At 43.9% G+C, this 21,863-nt stretch overlaps 1 protein-coding gene and 1 long non-coding RNA gene across 4 annotated transcripts in view; both read left to right on the top strand.

The window, feature by feature from the left end:
* The window catches only part of LOC311531128, a 36,562-nt gene extending 34,894 nt beyond the window's left edge, over positions 1–1,668 (top strand). The window contains exon 4 of the long non-coding RNA XR_014714144.1: positions 1,588–1,668. This is a non-coding gene — a long non-coding RNA (uncharacterized lncRNA). The remainder of the gene's footprint in view (positions 1–1,587) is intronic.
* Positions 1,669–9,087: 7,419 nt separating this feature from the next.
* The window catches only part of TOM1L1 (target of myb1 like 1 membrane trafficking protein), a 35,020-nt gene continuing 22,244 nt past the window's right edge, over positions 9,088–21,863 (top strand). For 2 of the 3 annotated variants that reach the window (XM_084647064.1, XM_084647063.1), the window contains exons 1-6: positions 9,089–9,413; positions 9,898–9,982; positions 12,637–12,715; positions 18,970–19,119; positions 19,746–19,865; positions 21,481–21,594. In XM_084647064.1, the coding sequence (XP_084503190.1) occupies positions 9,356–9,413; positions 9,898–9,982; positions 12,637–12,715; positions 18,970–19,119; positions 19,746–19,865; positions 21,481–21,594 (606 nt within the window). In that variant the 5' untranslated portion in view covers positions 9,089–9,355. Of the gene's footprint in view, positions 9,414–9,897; positions 9,983–12,636; positions 12,716–18,969; positions 19,120–19,745; positions 19,866–21,480; positions 21,595–21,863 lie in introns of all 3 variants that reach the window. The other variant, XM_084647065.1, reaches the window with a different exon arrangement.

The raw sequence follows: 21,863 nt of genomic DNA, 5'->3' as shown, positions 1-21,863 counted from the left end.
CATTGCTCTCTTCACATTGAGGGAGAGGTAGACCGGGTATATACTGGCCAGATTTGACCAGGGCAGGACGGTCCTGCTCTGGGGTCATAGGCTGGGAAGCTGGTGGTTAGAGAGCCTGCGTGTAACTGCAGATGGGTGTGTCCCTACCTGTGTGAATGCTGGTGAAAGTGCAGGATGGAGGGCTTTGCAGCTTGTCATAGCAGTACTGTGTGAGAGGGAGCCGAGGCTGGTGCATCAGGGGGCTAAGTGGTACCCCAGTTACAGGCGGCACCCCGAGAGGAACCCATCACATTGTGTACCCCTGGTTGAAAACCGCTGCTCTTATCCATTTCTTCTCTCACAAGGATCTCAAAGCATTCTGCAAACAATCAATTAGCTAGCCTCCCAACATCCCTGCAGGGGATGGGCATTGTGAGACTCATTTTGCAGATGGGAAAACTGAAGTCCAGAGGGTCATTATTCGAAAGTGCCTCAGCACCAGACTTCCATAGAAATCAATGGGCGATAGGAACGGAGAGGCTTCTGAGAATCCCAGTAGTAGAGGCAGATTTTCCAAGGTCCCTAAAAATGTTGCTAGGCAGTTTTTAAAAGTGCCTAAGCAAGGGTAAGTGCCTGCCTCTAATGGAAATCATGCTGGAAGATGGGACTGAGGCACGTTTGGTAATTTTACTGAGGGACTGTCATAGAATCATAGGCTATGTCTACACTTGGAGCTGGGGCAGTGATCGCAGCTCAAGGCACCGTACCCCTGCTAGCACTCATCAAGCTAGCACATTAAAAATAGTAGGGTAGCAGCAAATGGCAACATAGGGTAGCTGTCCCGAGTACATACTCACGGGGTCCGGGCAGGCTTATACTCAGGGCAGCTAGCCCATGCAGCTAGCTTACCATTGCCCATGCTACTGTGGCTACCCTACTATTTTAGCAGGCTAGCTGTCGTTGAGTGAGTGTGTGTATGTCTGCGTAAGCTGGGAATCCCACCCCTATCTCTAAGTGCAGCCATAGAGTGAGTCGATGGTGAAGCCAGGTTACTGCTCTAGGCACTTGACTACACTGCAGATTATCATTAATTATTTGTATTACACAAGTATCGACAGTCCCCAGCTGAGACTGGGGCTGCATTTGTGCTAGGGACCAAGTCGTAGTAAAAGACAGTCTCTACCCAGAAAAGCTTACAATCTAAAGAGACAACCCAGACTAACAGTGGGAGAAAGGAATGTAGCTGGGTTTTTCCGGTTTTGGTTTATTGTTTTTTGTTCTTCCCCGCCCCCTTTTTGGTGATAAAGAGGAAAAAGGGGGAACAGGAAGAGAAGGAGGGTAGGGAAAGGAAACCAGGAAACTGAGGAAGCAAAACACAAACAAAAGTGTTTTCAATAATGTTGGGTTGGGGTTTTTTTGCAAGAAGTGTTGAATAAATGTAAAATCCTTCCATCCTGAATCCTGTGAAATGAAAACAATATAAATGTTTTGTGCTATTTTCCAGGGGCACCATTTCAGATTTTGGTATGGGGGGACTGGCAACTTTAACTGTGATTCCAGGGGTTACTTGGGCAGCTGAAAACTCTTGGTTTTGTTTTTTTTTTTCAGATGACTTCGATATACTGCTCCAGTCAGATAATGATTTCTAATTCCTATATAAAGAAAGAAAATTAAACAAATATAAGACCCACTCAGCTCTAATACAAACATGTTCCGACATCTTGTGTCAATTCACTTAAGGGACACTGGTTAGGTTTAAAATTTGGATGTATATTCTTATTTTGTTCCTAATTCTTGAGTCCAACAACTGAAACAATTGTAGAAAAATCTAGATGACTTTCTATCACTTTTCTGTAGATCCTCAAGCTTGGAATGGATCATTTAGCTTTTGGAAACACCCTACTAGGGCAAGGCCTCATGAGTTTATACTGCACCTGCCTGAGGCTCTAGGGGTGTTACCCCACCACAAATAGACTAGAAACTGACTTTAAACAGAAGTAAAACTGACACTTTCAAGTCCCTTTAATAGTATTGAGAAAATCATGATATTGGCTTTAAAATAAAGAGATTATGTAAAAATAATAATTTGGTGTTCTTTTTATTTGCCTTCTGCTTTTTGAGCCTTTAGGGTGCACTGGGGTCACATTTTGAAGCTTTCTCCACAGCCACAAGGGCTAGAAACTTCATTTTTCTTTAAGAATAAAGGCTGAAATCATCGCACATCCACTTGACTCCAGGAGCTGGGGCTTTAAGGAAAACAGTAATTATCATGTTTCAGAGTAACAGCCGTGTTAGTCTGTATTCGCAAAAAGAAAAGGAGTACTTGTGGCACCTTAGAGACTAACCAATTTATTTGAGCATGAGCTTTCGTGAGCTACAAATTGGTTAGTCTCCAAGGTGCCACAAGTAATTATCATGAGACTCGTGACAAAATCGTAAGAGTTGGCAACACTGCTGTTTCACTTTTGTTTAAAAGCTAGTTACTTTCCACACTACAGTGATTGGTTTAAAATATTCTCCTGTGAAAACTGCAATTCAAACACCAAGAAATTTCCCACATTTTAAAGTTGAGAAAAAAACTGAGACTTATGAGGTATATCAGGGCCACTGCAAGTAGTAAAGGAAAATAAACAGGAATGCATGCCATGGAAACTGCAGCAGACTTTATTTACACACAGAGAATATGAAAAAATACCTCCTCCCACCCCACTGGCCTGCTGGTAATAGCTTATATTACCAGCAGGACAGTGGGGTGGGAGGAGGTATTTTTTCATATTCTCTGTGTGTAAATAAAGTCTGCTGCAGTTTCCATGGCATGCATCCGATGAAGTGAGCTGTAGCTCACGAAAGCTCATGCTCAAATAAATTGGTTAGTCTCTAAGGTGCCACAAGTACTCCTTTTCTTTTTTGCGAATACAGACTAACACGGCTGTTACTCTGAAACAGGAATGGGAGCTCTGGGCAGCTCTTCCTCTTAAAAGAAAGTTGGAGGGTCAAATCCTCTAGTCCTTAATCAAGTAAAACTTCTATTGCCATCCGTGTTTCCACTCATAGATATTAACATCACAGTGAACATGTGATAACATGTGTGGTCAGTAACTATACACTTCATACTTATATATCTGAGCCATCTTATTCAGAGTTTCACATCTTATATGCATTGGCTCAGAGACTACATTTTCTGGCATATTCTGAACAGTGCTGAACACACAGATGGTGCCCAGTGAATAATACAAATCATGACAATAATCGTCGACTTTATGGACTTTGTGGATGCAATTTCTGTTCTTTCTTCTGGAATTGTCCTGAATACAGCTGAAACCCTTAGAATTTGAGGTATAATCAGATCTATACTCACACAACACTTTCTCATTCCTTCCTTTTCTCAAACTCAGAAGAAAAAATGACAAAACAAAATGGTTTTCAGTTAAAATCTAAAACTGCAAAGTAGCCATTGTTGTGCAACCCAGCCTGGGGCAGAACCTGCCACCCATTGGAGGTTAAGTGTTCTCCTCTCATCTGACTCTCATTCTCTTTCTTTCTTCATCCTTCCTGACCTCTGTGCTGCTTTTGATACGGTCAACAATGACATCGTTCCCAATCATCTCGGACCAATTGCTGGAGTCTCAGAGAACTGGCCTTCTTGGTTTTGCTCCCATCTAAATCAGAGGCCTCTTTTTTGCAGCATACAGCAGAGAGAAAGGCTGGTCCAGTGGATAGGGAGCTAGTCCTGAGAGACCTGAGTTCTACTCCTCCACCATGGATTTCTTCTTTGACCTCAGGTCAATGCATTAGGGACAGAGTTTCAAAGGTTTTTAGGCACCCAAAGATTCAGCTAGGCATCTGGTGGGGTTCACAAAGCACCTAACCTTCTAGGCGCTTTTGAAAATCCCACTAGGTGCCTAAATACCTTTGAAAATGTGGCCTTTAGTCTGTGTGTGCCTCAGCGCCCCATCTGTAAAATGGGAATAACAGCACTGCTCTACCTCAGTGTGGGGCTGTGATGGGGCTACATAAGTACCACAGGTAGAATGGGAACTTCTCTATACCACTGCTATCCCTCCCCTGGGTTTTGGCCTCTTCTTTTCATCTATGCCCCTCACATCTCCCTCTTTTCTGAATGTAAACTTGGCTCCGAAGGCTTAGCAGTATTTCTTCTGAGTCCCCTGCAGACTCAGGAGATGGTGGTGGTGTGTGTGGGGGGGGGAGGGGAGGTTTCTTCAACATACCCCATCCCCTGCAGTGGGGTTCCTGTTTTACAGGTTCATCTAACAACTTCCAGATCCTTAATTTAATTACCAGCCTTTTTCTTATCTTAATCACCCTGCCTCGGTTTGTAAATAAAACACTGACTCCCTGCCCCAGGGGCACAAACTGGGAGAAGCACCTTTCTGCAGAACTCACATTCCTCACCAATGTGGTGTAGTTAAGAGCTCCACCTGGGAGCACACCTCCTGTATGAAACTTGGGGGAGGGAGCCCCTCCAAAATGGGACCCCTGCTATTTTCCCCCTCCATTTTTGGTCTTCTCTGATCAGCAGTCACTCTTGCATAGCAAGATAACCACCTACCTTCTCAAAGGGGCCATGAAACATGTGCCAGATCATCTCAATTGGCAGAAACTGCTCTTTGGCTTGCTTTAACCATCTGCCCCCTAGCAAGACTCTATCAACACACAGTTCCAGGCAGTAGGCATGTGCTAGGAAATGCATCTATGGTGCCACATGGGATTTGTAGTTCGGGTGCTGTTTGTCCCTATTGTCATTCTATGGACTGAGCTCACTGGCTGCACTACATCTCCCATTGTGCACCACCTCCCCATGGAACAGCCTAGGGCAGTGGTTCTCAACCAGGGGTATATGTACCACTGGGCTACACAGAGGTCTTCCAGGGGATACAACATCTCATCTAGATATTTGCCTAGTTTTACAATAGGCTACATCAAAAGCACTAGAAAAATCAGTACAAACTAAAATTTTATACAATGACTTGTTTATACGGCTCTATATACCATACACTGCATGTAAGTACAGTATTTATATTCCAATTGATTTATTTGATAATTATATGAGAAAAATGAGAAAACAAGCAATTTTTCAGTCATACTCTGCCATGCCACTTTCGTATTGTCTGATTTTGTGAGCGAGTAGTTTTTAAGTGAGGTGAAACTTGGGAGTATGCAAAACAAATCAGACACCTGAATGGGGTACAGTAGTCTGGAAAGGTGGGGAACCACTAGCCTAGGAGATGTAGTCCTCAGGGAGCCCAGCCTATAATGGAGGATGAGAGTGAACTACAAATCCCATGAGGCACCACAAAATTTAATGTTTTCTGCTGAAATTATTTAGTTTTTAGCTGAAATTTTCCATGGGGGAAAAATAGTTTCTGACTAGATTCACGGGGAAAGGCCCAGTCCTATAAACAGCTGCATACTTAATTGTTCTTGTAAGTAGTTCCAGTCATTAACTTCACTGGGATTATGCACATGAGTGAAGAGTCTCACATGCATAAGTATTTGGACCATCAATCTGTGAGTTTACAGGAGCTGCATACTGTGCCCCAATGTGATAGGGAAAACAGTGCAAATATCAGTCTAACCATATGAACCTATCCTGGCACATGTCATTTTGGGCATAATCTGGAATCCAGCTAATTAGTGGCTACCACCCGGGGTGGGGTGGGGAGGGATTGCACTCTGCCAGCTCAGTAGAATGTGTTGCCCCTTCTCTGATCCCCCACTGAATAAGCAACTGAGATGAGCTGCTTTAGATACAAAGATAATGAAAGAACTTTAAATCAGGCTGCACGTTAGGATTAAAGTGACAGACCAGCGACTACATGTGTAAACTGAGAGGCAGCATGATCAGTAAGCAGAGTGTTACCTATGACAAAGGAGACCTCGGGTCCCTTGGTTCTATTCTTGGCTCTGCTGCTGACCCTCTCTCTCCCGGGAACTCTGTTTCCTCTCACTCTTTGTCCCCCTTGTCTATTTACACTATATGGAGCTGGGTGAGAAACATTTTTCCCATCTTGGAAAAGTTTTGAGATTTTTGACATTTTCCCTCCATCTCTAATTAGGATAAAGAGTCAAAAATTCAAAAATGTTCATAGAACTGAAATCCCACAATATTTTGTTTTAGAAACCCCAAAATGTGATGTTTCCAAAATGAAATATGCTCTCGGGGTTCCTCAGATTGTCAAATTAACCAGTCTGGTTAGGTTTCCCAGTGCTATTGAGTGCTGGGCAGCGGTGAAACTAACACAAATTATGTCAACTTCAGACAGCAGCTGCCAGGTTTTCAGGATCCCTGGCTCCGGAGCAGTCAGCCTGATGTGGCGCTGGGGACCCTGGAAGCCTGATAAGCTCTGTGTCCTAAATAGCTTTCCTGGGAGCATCAACTCCCAAGCCTGGGACTTCTAGTGCACCTGGTAGAGTCCTGCCTGGAGTCCTTTGGAAGCTCATCAGAACTGAACCACTTCTGCCAAACATTCCAAATTCAAATCAGCAAATTTCAATGAAAAAAATGGTTCATCAGAATTGTTCTGACCCCAACATTGTAAGCTTTCTGGGACAGAGTCTAACTCTTGCTAGCTGTTTGCACAGGGCCTAGCATAGTGAGTTCAGTTGGGGCCTCTAGGTCCTACCATGAATAAAATAAGAAGATACCAAATTTGTATTTCAAACAAGGGATCTATAACTAAGAAATTAGATAAGATTCTATATGATGTTGAGATGTTAAATGAAAAGCCCCCAACATAATCAAATAACAAGTAAAATATACGTATACAAAATTGGGAATCAACTGATCAACTCTAATCTGGAATGAAACCACAAGAAGAACATGTAATTAGCCACCCACTTATAATAAATAAGTATGTGTGTGAGGGAGAGACAAACAGTTGGCACATGATCTAATTAAAATGTGTACAGATCATTTTCAGCAGTAGACCATTCTCGTGACAATAAATCCTACACTTATTTTCGAGCAACTAACTTAATGTAACCCATACAGAAAATGTATGTCCTTCTGCAGCCCTCATGTTAAGGTTATCTAGCAGATGGAGACACTGAGTCACACAAAATGCAAAAAAAGTCAAATGAGTAGTCTACAGAGATAGCTAGCAATCAGGTCAAGATGGCTTTGTTTATTAATGAAATTCTGATATCAAGTGAATCATTGATTTGCATATATTATTACATTTTTATGATATGGCTAATTATACCATATTGAAACCCTTGTTAATAAAAGAGTCCATATTTATTTTACACTGAAACAGCTAGATCTTCCAATCAGCAAATGCAAAGATCTTTAGAGTTGATTTTCATTTTGTCAAAATTCATCTCACCTTGCTGCTCAAGAATGAAAGAAGTCTGAGTCACAGCTTAGCTTGTGAAGCGGTGACACTACTGTAGCCATCAACAGCAAATGTATCAATCCTAAAGTGAATATCCCTGTCTCTGGAAGAATTTGTGTGGAGAGGGAGAGTGGTGGTTACACAGCACCATGGGATGAGACTACATCAGCAACCCTTGTGTTCTGTTTTCTCTACCCCTTTTCCCTCGGAGATCCGTGCATCTGTTCTCCATCAAGCCATGGGAGAGAGGGGAACATATGGCCTAAGAAAACATTTCACCTGATTTGGTGTCAAGAATGTTGCAAGAGCAAACAGTCAGTCAGTTCCGGTGATTTCACAGTGGTGGATGCTAAAGTAAACAATGGTTTAAAATTGACATTTACAATGCACCAGAAGCTGACATTCCCATTGTATTTGCTATAATTCCAATTGTATGGAAGGGAAATACAGCAGTACATTTAATTAGCAATAGCTATTGCTTGACCAATGTAATTTCAATTTTACTGCACACGAAGGTGCAATTTTCTGTGGTCTTTACTGAGCTCAAAGCTATGGGCAGTTATCCTGGTCAACAAACGAATACCTTAAAGTCAATAAAAGAAAACCAAAGGAAGAAATCAGAAACAGGGCTAGACTGTAACAGGCTGCTGAATGGGAAACCTTCCAGGTAAGTGCTTATAATCTTTAATGCCTCCTCACAGTAGTTGGTGGTGCAAGGGAAGAGAGATTTTTCCTTTCTCCCTGTAGACTTCAGTCCCCATTTCACTGTAAAGTTCATGAGATAGGAGGAGCCACTGAGAGTTTTGAGCAGAACAACAGCGTGTGGGGATTTAGCCCAATGTGTTTTAATTGATAGTCCCACACAAAAGGTTGTTAAGTAAACTGTGAAATCAGGTGTTGAGAGAGAAAGTCTCCTCCTGTACTAAAGTCTGGTTAAAGGACGTGAAAAAGGGAGTAGGAGTAGGAAAACACTAGGATGTTGGAGTGCCCTAGAGTCCAGTATTAGGCATGGAGTTGTTCTGTGTTGATCAGTGACCTAGAGGAGGATCAATGCCCAGAGCACTGGAGTGGGACTCAGGAGATGTGTGTGTTCTCTGTTTAGATGTTAGCTCTTCGGAGCAGGGCCTGTCTCTTACCATCTGTATGTACAGTGCCTAGTACAATCAGGGCCTTCTAGGTGCGACTGTGACATGGAGGTGGAAAACTGATGGATGGCACAAAACGTTTTAGTTTACACCTAGCAGTTGGAAGAGTAACTCTGCCTTAATATTTATCCTCTGGTAGCACCCAGCGGCCCTAATCAAGTTGGCAGTGCCATTGTGCTAGGCACTGTGCATGAAGAGACCCATTCCCTGCCCCCATGCTTCGCTGGCTGAATCCCCAAGACTGATGTGGCTCCATCCTTTCGGGTTGAGAGAAGGGGGTTCAGGAGATCTCTGCTAGAAACACACCTTGTGACATCCTTCCTCACTGGGGAAGGAAATGTCCCAGAGAGCCAGCCAGTCTGCTCAGCTTTGGCAGATGAGCTCTGCCTGGGGAGCCATCCCAGTCTCCCAGGCCAGCTGATTCTTCTTCTCTTCACCCCTGGGAGGGTAGCTCAGGCTGTGCCAGGGAGCAGCCCCCGTCTCCAGGCGCCCCAGCTGCCAGGGCCGGGCTCCCGGCCAGATCCCCTGAGGCTGCAGCAGCGGCGGTGGATTTGTCGCTTGCCTTCGCGGTGGCTCGTAGCCCAGGCCAGGCAGGTCTGCGGGGGCGGCACGTGACGCTGGGGCAAAGAGCCTCCCGCCGGTCGCTGCACGGCTCGGGACCTGGGCAGCTCCTCCCTCGGAACCAGTCACCAGGGCAGGAGGGGAGCTGGCAGCCGGCTCCCTGCCGCCGCCGCCGCCGCCGCAGCCTTCGCCCGCTGCTGCCGGGAGGCCCCGGGGCGGGGCTCGCAGCTCCCCGCGGGGAGGCAGAGGGCGCTTGGCTGGGGCAGGGGGAAGGCAGGAGCCGGGTTTGCCCGGGCTGGGGAGGGCAGGAGCAGCATGGCTTTTGGGAAAAGCCAGAAAGATCCCTTCAGCACAGCCGTGGGGCACCTGATCGGTGAGTACCGGAGACCCACCCACCGACCCACCTCTGCCCCGATCTGGGGTGACTCGGGTGGGGAGAGGAACCCAGGGCCCCTCCAACGCCCTGGGAGAGGGCAGAGGAGAAGCAGGAGGCAGCGGCCCCTCGGTCTTCCCACATGGCCACCCAGTGCAGCCCCACTCCCAGCCGGGGACAGCTTTGCCCCAGCAGCAGGTGTGGCCAGCCTGGGGGTTAGACCTGGGTCTCTGCCATCCAGCTTATTAATACATCACCCATTAAAGGCGTCTGAGTAAAGAGGCCAGGTGAGGACTGTGGACTGGAATAAAGGATTGACTGGTTCGAGGATCTCCCAATCTAATCGCCCTGCAGTGTGTGTGTGATGCAGAGCAATAGCCGGCTCCCGGGGGGAAGTTTCTTAAAGTCACAGCGCCCACCTGTAATTTAAAAGTCTTGCAGGGAACTCCGACTTTTTGTGAAGCAAGTCCTCTTTCCCTTCCAGAGAGAGCAACGATTGGGGCGCTGCCCGCTGAGGAGTGGGGTCAGTTTATGCACATCTGTGACATTATTAACACAACGGATGAGGGGTAAGTAGGCTAATGCTCCCGTAGCCTGGTTTGGAAAGTCATTTACCAGGTGACACAACTGTCACTGTCCTGAGTGAATAACAGATGTCTCAAAAATGTCTGCATTGCCTATTTAACTGCTCCTGTTTAAAGAGCCCTGGGAGTGTGTTTCTGCACATGTGGGATAGATGTGCGCACACACACACTAAAATCTCTCGAATTTATGTGGCTAATAAGAATAGCCAAAGTTACGCTTTGCTATTCAGAAGTAGGACCAGCTTCTTGAGAGTAGGCCAGTATTCCTTCTAGTTCCATATGCATTATGTCAACTGCTTGAGGTCACATCTATTAAGTCATTACTAGAGACTGGATCCTGATGCCCTTAGTTGGTTTTTATTCAGCCTTTTCTCAGGAGAAAGGTTCATTTGAGTTACTGGGAGTCTTGGTTGAGTAAGAAATCAATAAAGATGTCAAGATTTGACCATTAAGGGTAGCAGTTGCTGCTACATTGAGCAGAGAATCCAAAGTTTACAAGATTTGAGACATCTGTTAGCTACCACAACATGACTACGGTTTGGGGTTTGTAACTTGATTAGGGTTCCTGATTAGATATTTCTGATGCCCGCCTCGATTAAATTTATCATCAGAAAAGTCAAGTGATGTCACACTTCGTATCCCAACATATTTTAGTGTACCTAGGTACGTATTTAGGACCCCTTGGGAGGCAGTGTGACCTAGTGGGTAGGACACTGAAGACTAGGTTCTAGTCCCAGCTTAGCCAAATGCCTGCTGGGTAACCTTGGGCAAGTCACTTCACTTTTCTGTGCCTCAGTTTCCCCATCTGTAAAATGGGATAATGATCCTGACCTTTTTAAAGTCCTTTGAGATCTACTGGTGAAAAATGCTATACAAGACCCTAGTGGTATTATTACCAGAGAGGTTTCAGTCCTGAGATGATAGTTTTGCCATAATGGCTGAAAAAAAGTCATCTGCCCTATGCACTTCCATTTCTTGCTCTAAGTCCATGCTCTTGTTTATGGCTACAGCTATTTGCCTATAGCTCCATGTCCAGCCATTGGCAAGGGGATGGTTTAGCGATGAGCATTGTTTTTTATGTATAGTATCTACACAGTGCCTCTTTTTTAGGAAAGAGCTTTCCCTTGTGAGCAGTTTATTCCATAACTGTCCATTCTGAAACATCTTTTGATTTGCTCTTCAGCATCTGCTACTGGCCACAGCTTGAGACAGAATACTAGGAACAAAGGAATTGCCAGACCTGATAAGATGAGGGGTCCATCTAGCCCAGGATCCTGGCTCTGATAGTGACCAGACCTTCAGAGGAAGGTTTTAGAAACCCTGAAGTGGGGAATTATGGAATAATTTAACTACAAGGGAATTTTTCTTCCTAATCCCCCTTCTCCTGTTTTAGGCTTTGTCTATACCGACAAGTGAAAGACAAAACTTTTGTTGTTCAGAGGTGTTAAAAAAACACCCCCCTGAAAGATAAAAGTTTTGTCGATGACAAGCGCTGGTGTGAACAGCGCACTCCTGCCGACAAAGCTAATGCCACTCATTGGGGGTGGAAGTTCTCCTGCCGACAAAGAGCGGCTAGGCTGCTTGCCTTTTAGCAGCACAGCCGTGTCGCTAAAAGCTGCGTAGAGTAGACCTAGCCTTAGATTCTCCGCTCTTTTGATCTGCTATGGCAGTTACTATGTTTGCAACTTACAATGGTATAAAAAGAGAGAGAAATCTTGATTTTAGTGGAGTTTTAAAAGAAATACATTAGGACATTCAAGCTACTGTATTTACAAAGGTGAGCGCTGAATTAGGGCTTTATTGGCATTGAGTGTTTTTTCCAGTAAGATTTTTTTTCTTAACCCAAATTTTGATGGGCTGCATTAATATAGTGCTAGAAGGATTTTGGTTTTGTTTATCACAAGCAATCCCAGGGCACCAGTTACTGTAATTCCTGGGTGCATTAAACACAAAGTATGTTAAGAAACAAAACTATTTTCCATATATAATGAGCTAACACCTAATTCCAGCCTGTCACTCCCACATAGTTATATATAGACAGATATAGAAAATATATGAAAATCACAGTGCCATGATGGATATGTAGGAAGCAGTGGCTGTTTACCAGCATACAGCAATTACTAGGATTGTTTAGAAGCATCCTGCAATTACCAGGATTGAAATTTAACCAGGATATTGATGCTAACACCTCTGGTGTTGCCAAAATTCCCATTAGGTCTCTAATTCCAACGCATTTGAAAAATGGGCTCTAGTTAGCTTTTGATGCATTGGCCATTTAAGCTTTTATATTAATGAGAGTTGCACAGGTAAATCTCTCGCATGACGATAAGAGAAAATAATTTTAGAGAGGAAACTGCACTGGGGAATTATGTTTATTCTTCTACACAAGACACCGGAGTACAGTCTGTAGTGATGACCCCGATTCACCACCACATTACTCCAGTTTAATACCAAAGTGACTCTGTTGAAATCAGTGGAATCATCACACTGGTGTGAACCAGCATAAAATTAGAGTAATACTGGGAGCTGATTGACTCCTTATTTCATGTCAGTATTTTCAGATCTTGGACAATTTTTTATAAAATAGCCACCCTATTTTTCATTGGTACCTTTCTCTGCATAATTTCTTGTTATCACAGGCCTAAAGATGCAGTAAAAGCACTAAAGAAAAGGATTTCCAAAAACTGTAACCATAAGGAGATTAGATTCACGTTGTCTGTAAGTACAACTGTTTTACTTCTATTAATTAGATACTGAGAAGGAAGCCATATTTTAAGAAATAAATCAATGTGTGATTGACATATAGGTTGTGAGCTCTCTGAGGCAGTCTTTGTTATATGTCTGCACAGCACCTAGTATAACGCAGCCTTGATCTGCAGTTCCTAAATGCTACTCTAATACAAATAATAAATAATAATCCTATATCACCTCTACGCTTAAGGCTTGTCCAAGACAGTCATCATATGTCTCCCATTGGCTGTCCTATAGATTATACCCCACCAGTCTCTGAAGGATACAGGGGTTAGAATATTATACAAAGGCTGAACTGACTTGACAATTCTCCTAATAACACATCTGGTAGCCTTATTACTCACGGCGTGTTACGCATTATGGAATGTGTGGTATAAGTTTTGCAAAAGCATGCCTTATTGGAAGTGAGGAAGTAATTAGGGTGAAGAAATGATGTTGTTTTGTTTGGAGGTAAGACCTACAAAGTTCAGCTCTGAATCTAAATTGCCCCAGGGTTGGGGGTGTTGGGATTTGATCCTATTACAGATTTTTCTGAGTCACAGAGTTTGAGTCTGCCTCTGAACTTTCCCAAACTGTGGGGCAGTTTGGTTTGGGCCCATCTGCGGGTTTATTGGAGCATGTTAACACAGTTCTCCTCTCTCCTCTGCATTGATATCGTGGGTCAGATTCTGATCTTCTTTACACTACTAGGTCCAGTGCAGTTCCCAGTGTAACTCAAGGCCCTGTATCCTTGTTAGCTGTCCTGGTCTTTAGGTATAAATGATTTCCCTGAGGATTTCATTTTCTTTACTGTTTCCATTATTTGGACGCAGAAGTTTCCCCTTATCACACCAGCATCAGCGCTGTTACGTATTATATGGTGTGTCTGGTGGTAGATAGGTGACTGACACTGTTAAATTACAGGATGGCCAGCAGTGCCCAAGTGTCAGCTGGTGAGTTAGGGATGCAGCTAAAGTTATCTAAACACATCAGTTACATGGTTAGCGTGTCCCATTTCCACTCCCTTGTGCTCTCCTCCTTCTTCAGTTACTTAGATGAGTCACCTTTTTGCTCCACAGGTTTGCATAGCCGAAATGCTCTGCTTCCGCTCTGACTGCACTCTCTGTATCAGGCTTGCTTTCTCCTCCAGGCCTTTGTTTACCTTAACCCTGCACTGAATGTGCAGGCTGGAGCTTTGATAACACAGCTTGGAGCTTTGGGAATGTTTATCTGGAGATTTGCTTTGCAGATACAGCTGGGGTTCTGTTACTGTTGAGCCTTGTAGAAAAAAGACGTTATGTTCATGTTCCTGGTGGAACCAAATAACAACACTGACCTGCTGAAAATGGATTCTATTTGCTTGCAGATAGGGATAATAACTGACCATTAGGTTTCAGATCCAAGAAGCATGATGCCATCTCTCCGTTTCCACAGTTCCAGCTATGCTCCCGAGCTCCTAGCACTGTCTCATAGTCTCTCTTGGATTTCAGCTCCTACCTTCTCCTTCTCTGTTCCCACCTACTCACAAGCAACTACACCCTGCCAGGCAATTTCAACCTTTCAGTCCCAGATCTTTTTCTGGCCTTCCAAGCTCTCTCTGCCTCAATTTCCCAACCTTCCTTCATTTGGCAAGCCCTACTCTTTCCTCCAAATCCCCCTTTCTCTCCTCCTCATCTTTATGCTTTCAGTCTTCTTTCTACAAGCTGCAGATACTTCTGTGTCTGCCAGTGCCTTTTCCCTTGTTGCTGGCTTCTTTCCATCTTCCAGTACCTCCTGGCCTCAGATTTCCACTCTCCTCAGCCGCAGTAAAACCTCCCCTGCAATACCTCAGTGCTAGCCATGTCCAATGTTACTTTCTTGGCTTCTAAAACCACGTACTCTTGGTGCAAGAGCTGGTTGAATATTTTTTGTCTGTCATTTTGTGACAGGAAAGGGCTGAAGGAAAAGTTTTTGTGGAGAATTTTTGTTTTTTATGAAACAGTTTGGGTTTTTTTGACAAATCATCCTTCCCCCTCCCCACCCTGCTTTTTCTATTTTTCCCCTGGAAAAGAGGGTTGGGGGGGAGACAAAAATATGAAACACGTCTCAGTTTTTGAAAATTATTTTCAAATGTCAAATTTTTAAAAATTCTCCTGCAAAAAGCTGTTGGTGGTTTTAACCAGCTCTTCCCCTTATCTGTCCCCCTCATGCCAATTACCTTGCATCCCCTCTACTCATTGAGAATCGCCATCCAATCCTCTTTGCTTGCTACTTTACATACAGTTAAGAAAAGAACAAACAAAGGAGCCACTTTCTTTTAGATGTAATTTGATCTGGTTTCGTTTACTCCACCTCATGTCAGTGGACTTATACACAAAGCTTAGCTTACTCCTATGAGAAACATAAACAGCACTCGGAAAAACATGCTGAAAGTTCTTGTTTTGCCTTGAACTAGCAGAGACGTACCTGTAGGCCCCAATCCTGCCCTTGAGACATTAGCACACACACGAGTAACTTTACACACTTGAGTGTTTCCACTGAATTTTATGTTGCTGCTCATGTACAAATTTAATCATGGGTGTAGGTTTTGCTCAAGGCCTTAGTTAACTCAGTTGACCTGCCATTTACCAATATGCTAAAATTTTAGCACGGCTTTTACTTTATTGCTGATTCCTTGTTCCTGTTCCGTGTATTTTCCTTGTGTGCTTGTTGATTTAGAGGAACATGGGTGACAATCAGGTGTATAAAAACATTCCAGAAGTGACTTAGTTTCATGCGCTCTGGCCTGCTGAAGTCAACTGCTGCTTACGAAGTTATATGAATGAAGATTTTGCATGCTGGGCCCTGTAGTAGTTTCATAAAGTATCTTTAATAAAGGCAAGAGATCAGACTCGGCACTGCAAGTTTCACAATCAGATGTCCGGGAGGATTATGACTTTTAGGCAGGCAGCCAACAGTGTGTGTTCGTTAGTTGACTCTGTATTATTTGTGGGTGTGTCAAACCTGTTTGCATGCTTTCTCCCTGTTTTTAAAAATGACTCCTATTCAGCTTACTAGAACTGGTTAGCTTTTTTTTCATGTTTGTAAATACCAATGTCCCAATTCTTACTGGGGCTTCCGGTTGCAGTATTAAGGATGACCAAAACATGGAACAATAATTTCACAATAAATAATTTTAAAAAAAAAGTTTTTTCCATGGTGCAGGATTTAAAATGGGCAGGAGGGGGAGAGAAATCGATTTTTGCGTTTTTTTCTCAAAACATTTTTGGGAAAAATTTGAATTTTGAGTAAGTTCTGGGACTGGGGTTGTTTTCCCCCCACCCACCCCACTTTTTCATTTTTCCTTTTGAAATTTGATAACATTGGAAAAAATTACCAAGGAGCAAAGCTATGGAATTTCAACTGTACTTTTGCCACTCTGAAACTTTTTGCAAAGCTGAGGATTTGGAAAAGTTACGGGATGGAAAAAAAAAAAAGTGTGTGTGAGAGAGACCCCCTGAACATCAGTCTATTGCACTGCAGGGCAAACAAGGCGATGGGAGGTGAAAAAAAGTTGGAGAAGGTGGAGAACTGTGGTTTTGCTTTCCAAAGCTAATGGTGGGACCCCGATCACTTCAGACATTAAAAACTAGACTGGGAAAAACACTAATAAATGTACATAGGCCATTAATTCGGGGGATGGATTAACAGACCCTAGGCTGTGACACTTTGGCGAATGCTGACACTATAAACTGGTATCTACTGAGTGAGGTGTATGAGGAGCCAAAATATCCACCCATGATCCTTAGCGGCATCCTGTGGCTTAGAGGCTTCCGCTGTAAACTGAAACTGTTCATTCCAACTCTGTGGACCAAACCCTGGTTGCCTTACTCACATGATTAGTCCCACTGAACTTAATGAGTAGAATCTGGCTTTCAATGGAAAATACTTTTCTTTCCTTCTACCACTTCCCCCCCCCCCCCCCGCCTTTCAGTTAATGTTTTGTAACAATGGTGCCTTTGCCTCTGCCTTTTGACAAAGGGCTGGGATGCCCTTTTATTAGCTGACTCTGGTTTTGGTTTGTGAATCTGTGAGCTTGGATTGCACAATCAAACACCCAACTCCCTTCCTGTTGACACGGAACTCCTCTCACCTGGGGTGTAGAAACTGTGCCAGCTTCTAAATTCATCTGATCCCACCCCCTAATTATGGAAAGTTTAACAGGACAGTTGAAAATACATTTGCTAATGCTTTGATTAAAACCTTATCAATAGTGAGTTTCTGGGGGTGTCAATGCAGCAATTGGGAGGTGCGATTGCAGCACAGGGAGGGGGCTACCTGGGCTAGCTTTGAATTGAATTAGCTCACTAAAAACAGCAGGGTAGCCACGACAGAATGGACAGTGGTATGGGCTAGCTGCTCGAATACAGTCTCACCCGGGATACTAGTCATATTTGGGCTGCAAGTCCATGTCGCTGCACCTACATTGACTGAGCTAGCTCACTAAGAATAGCAAATCTAGGACAGGTTTGCTGACATCTTCTGTCCCAATGGCAGAGTAGACCTACCCTCTGGAATACTTACCAGTGCTGAGTGGCACCTTACTTCACCACTATGTCCCATTGATTCCAATGGAACTGCTTAGGGAGGTAGGATACTACTCTCAACAGTAAATAAGAGCATTCGAATCCTAATGAAAGCATAAGTATCAAGGTAGCTCATTCTTGATTGCTCCAGAATTGATCTGGGCCAAATTCGCTTTGCAGTTATACTGGAGCACCTCATTCAAGTCAATTGGGTGGCACTGGCATACACTGAGTGGAGGGTCTGGCCTACTAGCTACAGTAGTTTTACTCAGAGGGGTAAGTGTTCAGTCTCAGGTGTGGGGAATTAATAATAGGAGTTGCATACCTCATTCCCCATGCACGGGGTTGAAAATGTTTTACACAAACTGCAGCACTTATTTCATGTACCCTTTCAAATAAGAAAGGAATCCGTCAAGCTAAGGCGCTCTGGTCATTGTCTTTTACTTGGCTTTTCGCACAGCAGTCTGCCTCTTTGTTCTACACTCACTTTATTTCTGTGGGAAATTTTCTGCTGCTCTTGTACCTCTCTTCCCTTAAGGCCTGTTCACGCTAGAGAAAAATCCCTATGTCGCCAAGCTAGAAAATGAGTTTCTAAAATGGTTTTAACACCCCTTTGTGTAGCCTGCGCTGGACAGGGAAAGCATGTTTAATCCACTTCAGCTCCATCCGCAGCTACAGTGGTGCCGCTTAGAAGATTTGTTCTAATCTGAGGACTGCTTCCAATGCGTGTAATGGGGGAATACTGATAGAATTGACCTAACTTATGAACTGGTCTAAACTTTTCCCTCCTGTCTGGGTGGGGCTTAGTAAAGAGAGAGACCCTCTTCCTCTCTGCTTTGGGCACCATTGTCAAGGGGTTAGGGCTCCAAAACTTTGAACCAGGAGAGCTGGGTTCTAGTCCTGCCTGTACCCACAGATGTTCTATGGGCAGGATTCTCTTCAAGTCAATGAAAATACCTTATATTGGCTTTATTTCAATGGATTGGGTGCTGTGGGACCTGTTAATGCCTCCGATTCCCCATCTGTAGGATGAGGAGCAACTGTCTTTGAAAGAGCATTGAGATCTGTAGATGAAAATTGTTAGATAAATATCAAGTATGGTGACATTCAATGCCTTGAGGATCTGTCATCTCTATGCATCCCATGAAGTGGGCTGTAGCCCACGAAAGCTTATACTCAAATTTCTTAGTCTCTAAGGTGCCACAAGTCCTCCTGTTCTTTTTGCGGATACAGACTAACACGGCTGCTACTCTGAAACCTGTCATCTCTGTGAGGCTCTAGCTGCATATCCAAAGCCTGCTTTGGAAGGTAGATATTTCATAAAGATGATTCTGATAATCAGAGTAATTTGTCTACCTTATTTCTGGTCTCCAGGATCCCTATCACACAGCCCTCACAAGTGGAGCGCTTCAATTTGTTCTCTTTGTTTTTGATTACCTTTTGCTTGTAGGCGATATGAGCAAAAGAAAGGGATAGCTGTTCCTATTATGATTGATTTGTATTGTGACTGTGCCTAGCAGCACTAGTCATGGGCAGGATCCCACTGTGCTAGATGCTGTACAGACACTACTGTCTAATCTCGTCTTTCCAAGGTGACCATCACAATACCATCCAGGCATGAATTTAAAAGCAAAAAAAGAGGGGAAGGGCTCAAGTTATTTTTAAGCACCGTGTCATAGAAATCCCTTCTCTGTACAGCTTCTCGACATGTGCATGAAAAACTGTGGCCCCAGCTTCCAGTCTTTAGTTGTGAAGAAAGACTTCTGCAAGGACAAGCTGGTGAAACTCTTGCATCCAAGATACAATCTGCCAGCTGAAACACAGGACATAATCTTGGCCTTTATCAGGGTACGTCAACTGTAAATAGAGAGATATATACAGAGTAAATATTTAATGATACAACCTGGTGATGTGCTGGACGGGGGTTCGTGGGAGCCTTTTGTGAAAATGTTCTTTGATGTACTTGCTGTTTTTGCAAGTGCAGCCGGGAGTGGGAGGTGGAGGGAGAGGAGCAGAAAGGGGGCATGGAAAGGCTCCTTTGGATACCCCCTACCCTAACTACTGGATGTGTTCCTTCCCCAGCTACACTGAAGGAGAAAAGTGAAAGGGAGCTTTGAAGCTTTCTCTGTCTTGTTCCTGCTGCTTAGAGTGCAGGCCAAGGGAGCAGGTAGCTCATGTGGAGGAAGCCACTTACCTAGTAGAGAGCTTCAGGAACATGTGTAGTAGAAGAACCCCTCTAGGAGATTCTTTTCTTCCCTGACCCACTGATATCTTCGGCCTTGGAACCAATTCCTCCAACCCGCAGAAATCCTGCATTTTCCAAGGAGTCTAGTAGGTGGGTGGACAAGGAAAGGAAGAGAGGCAGCCACCTGGGGAATGGAGGTTCAAGCCATGTGGCTTCTCCCAGTGAAGAATTCTGGGTCTCAAACATAAAAACGTTTTGATTTCCATCACCAATGATTTTTCAAAAACAGACCTGGGCCTATGGGTTCCAAGGAACTGTGGATGTGAGTGAAGTGAAGGAAGTGTACCTGGAACTGCTAAAGAAAGGAGTGCAGTTTCCATCCTCTGATGCCAACCCAGGGACACAAAAGGTCAGGACAACATTTGCTACTGTTAATGTACAAAGAAGGTGTGTTGATTGTCATTAATTATTATGTCTGAAACCATGAAAATCCTGCTCATGTACTCAGGAAATCAATCATGCATTCTGCCATGGAGTATATATATTTTTTAAATTAGATAATAGTGCTTTTGTTATAAAAATCAAAGTTTGGGGGATCTGTTGTCTCAAACAGGAAGGATAAATCTCTGGGATTTTTTAAAGCTAGCTAAGAGATTTGGGCACTCAATTCCCATCAAAATGCATGGCAATTGAGTGTCCAAATCTCTTAGGCATTTTTGAAAGGCTCAGACAAAATGTATATGATTTGCATGAAAGCACCCAATGATTCAGAATATGAACACTATCTGGTCCCAATTTGGAATTGGGAGAGGTAGGGATGTCTAATAAAAAAGGTCTTTACTATATAAGACTCTATCCACTTGTTTGTACAGTCTACAAAATAATTTGCAACCTTGTGGATAAAGGCTCTGTCTTTACTATTTAAGTTGATCAAAGGTATTGTGTGGATCTGGAAAACAACCCTCTGTCAATATGGCTTGAGCAGTCCATGCCATCTCTGTGTGCAGCAAGTTTCTTAGATCCGTTCCTTCCAATTTCCAGTGACCTGGAAGAGCTTTCACAAGACTTTTGAGAAGAGTGACACCATCAGGTGGAATGTTGCAGTTATGGATTTAGAATCCTCTAGTCAGCCCAGGCAGAAGGGATTCAGAACTATTGAGAGTCTGGCCTGAGGATTAAATAGCGGCGTACAGGAAGGGCAGTGTATTTTGACTAAGGCTGTTCAGACGAGGCTACATGCTGATTTTTTTTACTAGGTAATTATTTCTTCCCCACCCAGATGTAACTGTGGGAAGGAATGGCTTCTAAATCTCTGGTCCTGTACCCACTGAAGTCAATGGCAAAGCTCCAATGACTTCAATAGTGCAGGAACAGGACCTATATACAGAATTTGGCCCAGAGTGCCTAAGGTTGGAAGGACTTAAGCATAGTGTCTGATGCAGGCCTTCAGTTTAACCCAAAATGCACATGAGGCTTCTTGCATCCAGAGCTTTCCAGCTCTGGGATCCAGAAGAGCCTACTTCCCTCATCTCCCAGACCCTTTCTTCTTACAGCTTCTGCTTTCCTAGTGTGGCCCCGTCACCGGCCACACCTAATTCTTTTTCCCAGAGCAGGGTTCTTGTGCACTGAGGACTGACCCCTGTTAATTCCCGTTCCAAAGAAATAATAGAATTCTCTCACCAAAGATGGGCTAATCTCAGTTATTCCAGTCACAGAGGCATATAACTCATGCTTTGCCATTCACACTCCTTCCTCTGATGGATTCATTTGCCAACAAACCAGTTGAACGGAAACCTGGATCCAAAGTCTGATTTTTATTCCAAAATGGTTATTGGTTTTACTGTAGCGAATAGAAGGAACTCAGATAACACCATCAAAGCCTTCCTCCCTGGTAGCGTTGCAGCGCTGATTATAAGGAGGCTAATGCGCTGTTGTCTAGTCTGATAATGATGCTTTGTAGCGCTGTCATCCGGATGTCCATGTCAAATCCCAGGTTAAACAAAAACTCTCTTCATATCATATAGCAGCGAGCTTCATCTTGGCCCTCTGAAAAGCCACCGCCTCCTTCTGCTACCTCTGTGAAAAGTATTCCAGTGCCTCGTCCCCCCACTCTGACAATAACATTGACTCCTGAACAGGTGCAGTATGGTCTTTCTTTTGAAATATGCTGACTAAGTGTCGGTACCATGATTCCCTTGCCTGTATAGGATATAATATGAGAGGCTGCTGCAAGGAAAATCTCCATTAGCTCAAGCAGAATAGGCTTTTGTTGACAGTCCTGGGCTGAATCCCTGTTCCATTACCGTAGTGTTTTTATTTTGTGAGAAAATATCACACACTCATGTGCCAGATCTTTGTAGAGGCCAGGAAAGGAGATTGCGTAACTGCCAGAGAGCTGCTCAACTGG

Source organism: Lepidochelys olivacea, assembly GCF_965140295.1.
Source record: "Lepidochelys olivacea isolate rLepOli2 genome assembly, chromosome: 14".
NCBI lineage: Eukaryota > Metazoa > Chordata > Testudines > Cheloniidae > Lepidochelys > Lepidochelys olivacea.
The sequence above is the reverse complement of the archived record's forward strand: the minus strand, read 5'-3'. Positions and strand labels throughout refer to the sequence as shown.